This window comes from Bison bison, unplaced genomic scaffold (assembly GCF_000754665.1).
Source record: "Bison bison bison isolate TAMUID 2011002044 unplaced genomic scaffold, Bison_UMD1.0 scf7180017864146, whole genome shotgun sequence".
NCBI lineage: Eukaryota > Metazoa > Chordata > Mammalia > Artiodactyla > Bovidae > Bison > Bison bison.
Window position 1 is genome coordinate 12,583,077 of NW_011494718.1, and position 12,283 is coordinate 12,595,359.

General features: G+C 46.9%; 1 protein-coding gene across 12 annotated transcripts in view; it reads left to right on the plus strand.

Annotated features, from left to right (window-relative positions):
* The window catches only part of TLN2 (talin 2), a 499,482-nt gene that overhangs the window by 396,917 nt on the left and 90,282 nt on the right, over positions 1 to 12,283 (plus strand). For all 12 annotated transcript variants that reach the window (XM_010840783.1, XM_010840793.1, XM_010840795.1 and 9 more), the window contains 5 exons: positions 1,665 to 1,787; positions 3,110 to 3,253; positions 4,962 to 5,123; positions 11,430 to 11,570; positions 11,999 to 12,180. In XM_010840783.1, the coding sequence (XP_010839085.1) occupies positions 1,665 to 1,787; positions 3,110 to 3,253; positions 4,962 to 5,123; positions 11,430 to 11,570; positions 11,999 to 12,180 (752 nt within the window). The remainder of the gene's footprint in view (positions 1 to 1,664; positions 1,788 to 3,109; positions 3,254 to 4,961; positions 5,124 to 11,429; positions 11,571 to 11,998; positions 12,181 to 12,283) is intronic.

A 12,283-nucleotide genomic window follows, 5' to 3' on the forward strand; every position in this document is an offset into this window, starting at 1 on the left:
TCATCAAGTGGCTTTTGAGTTCCTCTTCACTTTCTGCCATAAGGGTGGTGTCATCTGCATATCTGAGGTTATTGATATTTCTCCTGGCAATCTTGATTCCAGTTTGTGTTTCTTCCAGTCCAGCATTTCTCATGATGTACTCTGCATATACACCAGTGTTTTTGAGAACATCTCAGAACCAGGTGACATGAAATGCAAGTCAGCTGAATGGATATTGAGCAGTTGCCATTTGGCTTTGTACATGGAGTGTTCCTGCTCGTTAGCTTACATCACGTTTACATTAGCTTTGGGGAGACAGCAGGGCTCCCCTAGTAGCTCAGTGGTAAAGAACTTGCCTGCCAATGCAGAAGATGCGGGTTCAACCTCTGGGTTAGGAAGATCCCCTGGAGAAGGAAATGGTAACTCACTCCAGTGTTCTTGCCTGGAAAATCCCCTGGACAGAGGAGCCTGGTGGGCTACAGTCCATGGCGTTGCAAAAGAGCCCAACCTGTCATAGTGACTGAACAACAACAAGCCTACAGTGATAATGGCTTGGGCTCTTCTGCTTGGAGACACAGCTGTATTGGTGGTGTCAGGAAGTCTTATTCAAGTTAGGCTAAGACTAGAGTTTGCTTTGTCCAGCATCCTTTATGGTACTGTGGATTGTCTAAACGGAGAATGCACGTGTTTCCCACACTTAGATCCAAAGAAACTGTTCTTCTTAAAGAGGGATGCAGGGAGAAGGAAAGGAAAATACCGTACATAAAAATACCCACTAACTGCTTTGCAAGTCCTTATGTAAACTGGATTATTTTGTGTATCTAGGCAACTTCAGGGAATTTCTCTCTTTGCCCATCCAAGATGGCATCTTGACAAAGAGCTCTGTGTTGTGTTTTAGACATGAATTTGATAGTCTCTCTAAAGCGTCCCTTGCACGTCCTTCAGTTCTACCATCTGTGACCCTGGAAAGTAACCCCTGCCTTCCTGGGACGTGAGGAGACTGTAGAAGACACAGCCCCAGATACAGGGCGGACACCTTGCCTCTGCCCCCGTGACCTTCTGTCTCCCCTTGTACAGGGTGCTTGACCTCCCTGGGCTGTATTCTGAATACTAAAATCCCTTTTGACTATTATTTTCAAGACCTCTGAAAAGAGAATATGCCAATGATTTTCAAAGTAAAGGGAAATACTTTAAGAATTTAGCCTTAAAAATTATTTTAGCCTTAGTTTCAGACTATCTTCCTCTTTACATGTACACTCCTTAAAGATATATTTAGATTTTACTGTCAATAAATAAATGAAGGGACGGGTGTGTTTTCTACTTTCTGGGTGTGTCTTCATCTACAGCTCGGCAGATATATGTGATTTTGTGTGATGGTCAATTTAGACCATTTGCCCATAGGGTGCCCTGTATAGATTTTACTTTAGTGATTGGTGTATATTAACTGTACCTCCTTGAGATATAGATAACTTTTAGATGAAAGCTTCATACTTTCATTATGTATTTCTCTTTAATGAGATAGAAGCGATATAATTATCTTGAATCTCTTCTTACTGCAAATAAAGGAAAATAATGCAAATATTATAAATAAAATGTCCTTGAGTATTCAAGTTGGAAGGGTAGCCCCTTTACCTCATGGTCTGAAGGAATCCTGGTCACAATATCACTGGTGATGTGTTTTGCAGGTTCTGGGAGAGTCGATGGCAGGGATTTCGCAGAATGCCAAAACCGGGGACCTCCCTGCCTTTGGGGAGTGTGTGGGGATTGCGTCCAAGGCTCTCTGTGGGCTGACGGAGGCTGCAGCCCAGGTAAGGGACTGGTCCCCATGCCCCATGATGTAGGCCTTCCAGCCCATCCTGTGCCTGGTCCACGAGGGAGGCACAGGGGGCTTCAGCTCCAACTCCGACCACCACCACTTAAACCATGGAAACCATGGTGGCTGTTTTGCTTCCTGAGCGTTTAGGCAAAATATCAGCCAGTTACCCCCAGGAAGAGACAAGACTGGAGAGAACACTGAGTACTATAAAGCCAACATAAGGGTTCAGAGGCCAGCTTTTTTTTTTAATCTTTTTTTTAAGGTCATAGTTACAGATAAGTTGTTTGGGGTGGGGGGAAGATGTGTACTACATAATTCAAATTCCCTCTGAGGCTTTAGAGTTGCAAAAATCTTAGTCATGCTCTTTTTTAGAATCAGAGGGAAAAAAAATTAGATGCCATCACTCAGAGACGTGATCAGGCATGTTCCTGGCTCGTCTTTGAAGGTCCTGTGCATTTCCAATAATTACTGGGCTCATATCACTGAACTTTCAAAAATGTCAGCATTTACCTTGAAGGATTTATCATCTGACGTTACCTCAAGCCTGGAAGATGTTATTGAACCAAAGAAAAACATCTCTAGTTTGGGGGGTGAAATTGCCTCCCTCCTATTCTGCCCCTCACATCTCAGGGGAAATGAGCTGAGGTTAAAATGCCCCCTCACAGATTCATCTCTTCCTTGTTATTTGGCTAACACACTCAAAGCGTTTGAAGAAAAGACCTTCTCTTCTACCCTCTTGTCCTGTTGGAGACTAAATATTACCTTTATTTTGTTTCCCTGAACCATCTTACTCATTCTTACTTACTGTTTGAAAAAATTGGCCAAAACACCAAGGATACATTAGACTATGAGATGAGAAGCCCTCATGTAGGGCAGGTTCCAGGGTTGGCTTACCCAGCAATTCCATGCCATCAGTCTACACCCACTTGGTTTTTTTCCCTCTCCCATCTGCCAGCTAAAGAGTAAGCTTCATGCTGAGCCTGGGCCTCCTCGGAGTCATAAAGTGGCTGCCAGAGCACTCAGGGCTACATGCATCCTTGACCATGTTCCCCTGGAAGAGCTTCTCAAAGCTCTCTTAAGAATAAGGAGACTTTGTTCCCCAGAGCCCATAGCAGACTCCTGCTGGCACTTCCCTGGCCCAAGCGAGCATCGGCTTGTCTACCCCTAAACGCTTATTGATGAGATGACTCTGACCACCTTGCACTGGGAGTACCTGAGAATGACTGCTGCATGTACACTGTGGGACCACAATCCCCCACAGGCTTATCTAGGCGCACAGAGAGCCTGAGCTGTGGCCTTCTTCCTCCCTCCCAGGCTGCTTACCTGGTCGGCATCTCTGATCCAAACAGCCAGGCAGGCCACCAGGGCCTTGTGGATCCCATCCAGTTTGCCAGGGCCAACCAGGCTATCCAGATGGCGTGCCAGAACCTGGTGGATCCCGGCAGCAGCCCGTCACAGGTAACCTTGGGCAGGGGAAGGGGGTGAGGAATGTGAAGTCTGTGCATCCTTGAGCTCTTGGAGGTGGGTGCTAGGAGACTGGAAGAATGAAGATTACTGTTTTTTCAGAGCTTGCAAGGACAGCCAGATAATGACTTAGAGGATTATTGCAAAATATGATGAAGGTGAATACAGGTAGGTGCTTTGAAATGGAGTGCTGGAAGGCAGTCACAGTGGTGTAATCACAGCGAGATTCATCAGGAGGCTCACAATTCCATTCATCAGTTCAGGGGAGATACATGGATTACTGGTTCTGTGCTCAGCACTGAGGGTCACCATGAGTAAGACCCAATCCCCTACCCCCTTAACTCTTACTATTGGATAAAATTTGGAAGCTGGAGTGATTGGGGTATGATGACCATGCCAGGATTGTCAATGGTTTCTCTGAGGGGCTGTCAGGGTCGCTTCCTGGAAATAGTGGTGCTGACCCAGGCCCCAAAGCTGGGTCAGAACCTGCAGTGCAGAAAGAGCCATAGAGACATTTGAGAACTAGACAGAATTTGCGACTTTCCATGATACTTCTGATACCCAAGTGGCATGGATCAGGTTCAGTAATTCCACTGTGCTAAGTCGCTTCAGTCTTATCTGACTCTGTGCGACCTGTGCCCTCCTCCAGGGGATCTTCCTGACCCAGGAATCGAACCTGCCTCTCTCATGTCTCCTGCATTGGCAGGCAGGTGCTTTACCACTAGCACCACCTGGTAAGCCCAGTAATTCCAGCAGTATGTACTATAAGGAACAAGAGTGGCCTATATGGGCCAGCAGAGGCAGCTCATGAGGGGCTCGTCCATGCTTGACCCTGGGACCAGTATCCTTGAGGCAAGAGAAGGACCCCAGTAAAGGAGATAATACAGGGACCACCGGGACCCCAAACAAGCATCAGTGTACCTGAGATGCCTCACCTGTCCAGTTAAGGCCAAAGAGTGTTACCAGCCTCGGCAAAGTGGATCAGGCAGATTCAGAAAAGCAGTTGAGCTGGAGCCTGCAAAATTCTTGAGCCAGACCCCTTCATAAGGTGCCTATAGCCCGCCTGGGGGTGGGGGTGACATCAGCTGCACGTGACTGTTAAGCACTTGAAATGTAACTGGTCCAAACCATGATAGGCTGTGAGTATAAAATACAGACCGATTTCAAAGACTTAGTATGATAAAGGATTATGAAAGTTTAATCTTCTTAAATGGATTACATGGTGAAATGAAATATTTTGGATATCTGAGGTTTAAATATGTTATTTAAAATAACTTCCCTTGTTTCTGTACTTATTTTAATGTGGCTACTAGAAATTTTAAAATTAGGTGTGTGGTTTGCACTGTATTTCTGTTGGGTAACCCCAGCCTAGGCCCTGGGCTATATCCCTCCTGGCTAGTGGTTACAAAGCATACTGACAGCCTCTCCTCTAAGACCACCTGGAGCCCAGCCCTCTCCCATCACCACAGCAGCGCTAGCTTTCTCTTTCTTTGTTTCTTCTTTCTACCTTAATAATTCTCGCCCTCCCCTTTCTCGGTGGGACTCTGGGGGTAGCAGAGCTAGAGACAGGGGTTTTAGTTACAGCAGCCCTAGACGTGTGAGTTGGGGGAATCCAGGGCTGGGGACCAGGGTGGCCTTCTTTTGAACTGACCCCCTCTGCACTGAAGCACAGGGTGCCCCCAACGCAGTCCCTGCTTTGTAGGTCTTGTCTGCTGCCACGATTGTCGCCAAGCACACCTCAGCCCTGTGCAACGCCTGCCGAATCGCCTCATCCAAGACGGGCAACCCCGTGGCCAAGAGGCACTTTGTCCAGTCCGCCAAGGAGGTCGCCAACAGCACCGCCAACCTGGTGAAGACCATAAAGGTAGGTCACTGAGCTAAGACCTCAGGAATCATTGTAACACCTGCTGCAGGTGAGAGAGCGAGATGGCAATGAAGCTCGGCTCCTAGACTTGCTTCTAGTGAGGGGCAACTTCTCGTTTGTTCTCGTGATTTCAGTCACTGAGGAGGAGTTCGTTGGTGATGGACATAGTTATTAGGAAAAACCAACAGCCTTGGTCTCTACGAACCTTCTGCATAGTGTGTAGGGAGGGGTGAGCTATGTGTTTGGGAGGGGGACAGTTTTGAGGCACCCTACCATGGTTACATATCTCTGGACTAAGATAAGGTGGAAGAAGAAGGGAATGGGGAATTGCTGGGAAAATCTCTTTCGTCTTTTTTTTTTTAATCTATTCTAGCCTATGATATCTCTTCCATTTATAGTTGTTTAAATGTTTTCAATGGAGCATCAACTTCTTAAAATGCAATATCCCATGTTGATAACAAGTTCATCTTTGTGATCGAGGTCGTAAACAGGTGCGGGGGTGGGAGTGGCAGGGCAGGGTGCCCTGTGAGGAGGCACTTGCAGTAGCTGGGCTGTAGTGTTTGTATCTGGGCAATCAGACTGTAAACCTGGCCTGCCCGACGTGGGACACTAAGCAGAGACCAAGCAGCTGACCAGGTGGGAAGACAACCGCCGTCTAGACAGTTGACCCCAGGCAAAGAGCTTCCAGAGGAGACTGTCAGAGAGGCAAGCTGCCAGTTCTGTGCAAACCAGACCTGCTGGAGGGAGGGGTGTCAGAAGGCTTGACTTTACTGAAGGGTTTTCACGGTCATGGAGGTGAGGTGAGCTGCTTTGTTGCTGGGCAAGTCCTGGAGGAGCGGAGCTTCCCTACCACCCATTCCCTCCAGAGGATATGATACCACACACGTCATTCCTGCACTGTGCTTGCATGCCAAGTCGATTCAGTTGTGTCCGACTCCGAGACCCTATGAACTCTAGCCCACCAGACTCCTCTATCCACAAAGCCAATTTAATCTTGTGGAGAAATTAGTCAACAGGCTGGGCCAAGCAGAAGCCAAGGAGAGATTGTGCAGCTGTTTAAACAGCCTTTTAAAAAAGTAAAAGGCACCTCAAGATCGACTGAAGATGAATAAATAAAGTTCACGCCCAGGTGCCCTCCGGATCCTGGTGGCAGCTCACTTTAATGACCATCATGATCCACGGTATTAGAAATGAAGAAAGCTTACATTTTTTAATATTTAATTTGAGCAAGGCCTGTTCCATATTTTGTATAGATCTCTCATTCAGGCCACACAACCAACCACCCTGTGCTTATCATCCCCATCTTTACAGGAGGTTATGTAACTTTCCTGGGGTGACTCAGCCAGTAAGGAGTGGATTGGAATTCAAACCCAGATCCCCTGCTCTTTCCAAACCCGCTCTCGATCTTGGCCTGCAGAGTACATACCGTGGAGAGACTAACCCCTCTCACCAGCCTGGGAAGAAATCCCTGGGTGTGTTTAGAGTGCTTGTGTGCAAGTTTGGGGAGATGCAGGGGTGGAAGACAGCAGTAGAATTGAAAAGTAATGACATCATAGTTCATTGCCATGTAATTTACTAACTTTAGTTAAACTTGACCATTTTACGATCGTTTTGATTGTCATAAAACAGGCTGTATTTAGATGGGCCAAGGAGGGGAAAAGGTAAGAAACTCTTCTTTACAAATTCTGGGAAACCTTTCTTTCCTGCCCCATTCCTTGGTTTTCAGTCCTAACCTGTCTCCTTTAAGATCTCATCTCCTTTTCAGATTCTCCTCACAGTGGCAAGCCCTCTTTGTAGCTCCCTATAGCCAATGATCTCTTGGATGGCCTGAAAGCTAGGCCTGTGCATGCAGGACGCTGTAACTGGGGTAGATGGAGGCCTCCTCCCCTGCCAGTACTCCAGGGATCCGTAGCAGTGCAGGAGACATAGAAATGACCCACTCACCCCTCAGCTTGCTGAAGTGAGCTTGGCTTTTCAATTCCCATCAGGGTGCAGGCTTTGCTGAAGACAATAAACTTTGTTTTTAATTTACTAATAGGAAAATGGTGAAGTTCCTTTCAGTGCAGCATGCTGCTGCTGCTCCTGCTAAGTCGCTTCAGTCGTGTCCGACTCTGTGCGACCCCATAGACGGCAGCCCACCAGGCTCCCCCGTCCCTGGGATTCTCCAGGCAAGAACACTGGTGTGGGTTGCCATTTCCTTCTCCAATGCATGAAAGTGAAAAGTGAAAGTGAAGTCGCTCAATCATGTCAGACTCTTTTCGACCCCATGGACTGCAGCCCACCATCCATGACTCCTCCATCCATGGGATTTTCCAGGCAAGAGTACTGGAGTGGGGTGCCATCGCCTTCTCCGATACCATACTACATATTGAATAGATCTCCTGAGTTAAGGAATGGTTAAGAATTCTGCAAAATAGCAGAACAAATAAATATTTAATTCCCTAAATGCTTGAAATGGCTGCCATCAAGGCTGCATTTTGCTCTAAGTTCTGTACTTCTTAGTCAACCTTATTTTTCCCTTTAAATCACAAGGGTATGCCTAAGCGCCACACCTTTCTAGTCCTGAAGAAAGGGGGGAACCTCCCCCTCCCCGGAGGGGCATTGGAGAGCAGGGAGCAGATTACATCACAGTGGGTTATCAGCGCCCATTAGAATGTCTGCCTCCAGGAATCATAAATCTCTACTGATGGCATTCTTTGCAATCCCAAAGCATGGCTCAGAAAGAATAAATGTGTGCACCCTCCTTCTGACCAGGTCCTGCTCTCGATGCCGGCCAAGTTGGAAGCACACGGACCCCTAACCACGGGTGCCATCTACCTGCTCGTCCCCACATGCACCTGTGCCGGCTTCTCCCTTTCATCAGCTTCTTACCTAGCCTCAAATCAGATGTGGGGAATGGAATGTTATTTTAAATGTGCAGTCACTCAGGTTTGGATGCCAAGTAGAAGTTGTGCAACAACGGCTTCTGTTGCTCTGAGAAGCCGGAGCTCAGCCTTGCGTTTCACAGCAGAGCTGAAGCTCAGGGTTTTGCCATGAAGCACTTCCAGGGCGTCCAAAAGATACCAGGTCCAGCTCTCACTAACCAGTTTAAACTCGGCTGTAAGTATGCTTTCTTGATCATCCTTTTGTTTGAATTGGTAAAGTGGGTTTCTTGAGATAAAAAGGAGAGAGGAAAAAAAACCTCTTGGGCTTCTTATGCCTTTTCTTGTTGCCTTTTCTAAGGTCAGTAGGAGGGAAGGGAGCCAGGGGTCTTGGATTCTGGTTTGAGGCATGAGCTTAGCCTCGCATGTCACTTCCTAGGTATTAGTTTTGTCACCTGGAACATTGGAGCTTTTTAAAGATCTTAAAGTGATCTTTAAGATCCCTTCTGGGGCTTCCCTGGTGGCTGAGCAGTGAAGAATCTGCCTGCAATGCAGGAGACCCCAGTTCAATCCCTGAGTTGGGAAGATCCCCTGGAGGAGGGCATGGCAACCCACTCCAGTACTCTTGCCTGGAGAATTCCATGGACAGAGGATCCTGGTGGGCTACAGCCCATGGGGTCACACAGAGTCGGGCACAACTGAAGCGACTAAGCAGCAGCAGCAAGATCCCTTCTAATCCCTGAAATCCATGAAGCCTTGATTCTATTGCACACGCAGAAATGATTTCTCCCACATCTCTGTGAGATTTTGCTAAATAAGAAAATTCAGAGTTGGGGTCCCAGGATAAAGAGTGCCCTTCTCCTGGTGGGGCCTGCGCATTTGGCTCAGTGGATTTACCTTTATGTTGTTATGGCTGGGGGGCTAGTCATTATGTGATGTGGAATGTCTCTATGAAAACTGTCATGCCTGCCTAAAATTTACCTGTAGCCAGATCTAAGTATTCAGTTTCCTGGGGTGTCTCAGCCATCCCCAGAGGGGAAGCCACATTCAGAAGTGAAATAACTCTCCGTGTAAACAAACCATCCTTTCTGACGCTCGGTGCTTTTCCCTCTTGAAAATGAACAATGGTGCTGGGTTGGAGCTTGGCATCCTAGTCCACAGTCTGTGCTATTCAGGGTCCCGCCCTTGACCTGCAGTGGGCCACATGATTTATGATTTTAGGGCCCATGCTCAAAAAAAAAAAAAATATTTTCATCATCCTGTTGGTGCAGTTGATGAAACTGCACAATTAGAAAAACCATTCCTTGGAATTTACCTGGGGTAATCATCTTGACATTTTTCAGAAGTTCACCTGAGGGTTGGTGACATGATCAGAAATCTGCCTTCCTAATAGACTGAGGGCGTTGTCGAAAGTAAAGAAGAGGATGGGAGGAGAGCAGAGAGGGCAAGAGCAGGAGGAATAAGTGGCACCGCCCAGAGACTGGGCATTTTCCATTGAGCTGGAAGGGCCTGACCTCAAGCAGTCAATGATGGTAATAGTGTAAGATCATGAGAGCAGCGAGATTGCTCACTGCCACATCACCAGTGCGGTGCTGCAGGGCAGTAACGGGTGGTGCTAACTTAACACTCAGTGAGTACGTGTGGCAGTCAGAATTGAAGCCATCAATATGAGTCAGTAGCAGGCACGTTGGATTTCCACTGGGCCTGGAAGAACCGCAGAATGAGCAAGGTTGGGTCAAAGTCAGTGCCTGTCTGGTGGAGAAGGGCCTGAGCAGAGGTGAGCTCTGCACAGTATTAGCAAAGACACTAAATTAACGAGGCTTAATGGGGATTCCTCTGAAAAATAGTAGCATGGTGCATGTATAATTACTGTCCCAAGTTGCCAAGACTTGATTGGAATATAGTTGTTATTCAAATAGCCTTTAAATCTAACCATGCCTGCCGCCTCTTGCCGTGTTGAAAAATAGAAACATTCCCATCTCAGATCCAGTTTATTTCGTAATTCTGGTGCCTCTGGCTTTTTGCTCACTAATTGTCTAAACTGACTTCTATATACTGCTCATAATGGTTACATTAAAAGTTTAGTTGGTCATTTAACAAGGAAGTATATGTTATTCTACAAACATAACTGCCTTCTCAAATGTAGCCCTTTGCTGTGAGGCAGGAGTGCTGTCACTGGATCACAGACTGTTGATTCTAACAGTCTTGGACTTGAGAATGTGGAGTCCGGGGTCGGGGAACTTTGGATCCAAGTGTTAACCCTTTGTGGGTTTGCCTGGCATGCATCACAGGCTGCTTTCCTGGATTGGTTTCCAGGCCGGCTATTAATCGGTGATGCGATGAATCATTCAGTGCTCTGGTCATGGTGTTATTGTTCAGTCACTAAGTCATGTCCAACTCTTTGCAACCCCATAAACTGCAGTCACCAGGCTTCTCTGTCCTTCACTATCTCCCAGAGTTTGCTCAAATTCATATCCATTGAGTTGGTGATACTATCTAACCATCTCATCTTACACCCAAGGCAAAAGGAGAAGAAGGATGTGGTATTAATGCTGCTAATTTTAAAAAGAAATAAGCTTTGAAAGCTTAAGATACATAGACCAAAAAATCCATATGTGTAGAGTTCAGTGAATTTTCTAGGCTGAACACACCTAAGTAACTGCAGCCAGATGAAGAGACAGAATGTGGCCAGCCCCCAGAAGCCCACTTTGTGTTCCGTTAATCTCACTGGCTCCAAAGTGTCACTGATCTGACAGCCAACACTCAGAATTAGTCTCACCTGCCTTTGTACTTTGCACAAATGGAATTTGTGGGTATTGTATTGTGTCTGACCTCCTTACCTAAACATTAAATCTGTGAGATTTGTCCATATTTTAGGAAATAGTTCTAGTTTTTTAAATAGTTTAAACTAGTTTAAACTCTACTTTAAAATAGTTCTGTTTTTTCTCCATTGCATTCCATTTTGCTCATTTCAGAAGGGCAGATACAAAAGCCCTCCCTCTGTCAGTTATTCAGGGACGTCCGGGTAAACTTAGAAGTTCAAAGTGCCACACAGTGTGAAAAACTGTATTTTTATAGTTTGGGAGGGAATAGAATTAATTGGAGTGGAAATGGAGGGGCCAAAACATAGTTTCAAAAGTAGGGAAGAAAGTGACTCAGCCGCAAGGTTGGTAGCATGACTGGGGAGTGGAGAACAGGGCACCCTTTGAAGCATGTGAGCCGGGAGTTGATGGACTGTGAGGTCGGCTGGCCTGTGAACCATATGTTGCGCTTTATTCCTTATCATTGCTCACTTAGTCACTCTGCTTGATGGCGGAGATCCTGCTCGTCAGTTCTTATTCATTGTTTATGAACTCACCAGACCTTTTGAGTATTCCCATTGAACCTTTTCACTGGGCGGTGATTGCCGTGGCCCAGGAGTGATCTCTGCGTTTGCCCCCGTCAGGCCCTGGATGGGGACTTCTCCGAGGACAACCGCAACAAGTGTCGTGTCGCCACCGCCCCCTTGATCGCAGCCGTGGAGAACTTGACGGCATTCGCCTCCAACCCTGAGTTTGTCAGCGTTCCCGCCCAGATCAGCTCCGAGGTAGGGAGTCTTCACAGCAACAGTGACATTGAGGCCTGTGGCTAGTTTTGTGTGTCCCTGAATGGAATGAACAGTTAAGAATTCCAAAACCCCTGTCTGTCAGTACATAGGGCACTGTTATTTTGTCGGTGATGACATATGCAGTTAATGAAACTGTGTTGGTATATCTCTCAAAAGGTGATGTCTTGGTTTTATATGTTGAGAATAATCTCTGGGCGTAGGTTTGGGGCTGATTCTTGGTATATGTCAAACTCAAAAATGATACTTAAAGATTGGACACGGCCCCAAGTTCTCCCCATCCAGGCTCCATGTGAGCTAGACTCCGTGGTTCCCTTCCCTCTGTCTTGATAAAGAACATGACCTTCCTGGGTCAAACTCATTCACTTAATCTGTGTGCCCTGCACTTGACTTCCGCTGTCTGGTCCCAGGGCTCCCAGGCACAGGAACCTATCCTGGTCTCAGCCAAGACTATGCTGGAAAGCTCATCGTACCTCATCCGCACTGCCCGCTCACTGGCCATCAACCCCAAAGACCCGCCCACCTGGTCTGTGCTAGCCGGACATTCCCACACTGTGTCTGACTCTATCAAGAGTCTCATCACGTCCATCAGGTTAGTGTCTCCTTCAGAAATTGCTTGCAGCCTGCATCTGACAGGGCAGGAGGGGGATAAGCCCATCGGGACTTTTATTTAACAGCAGTGTTATTGATTATTG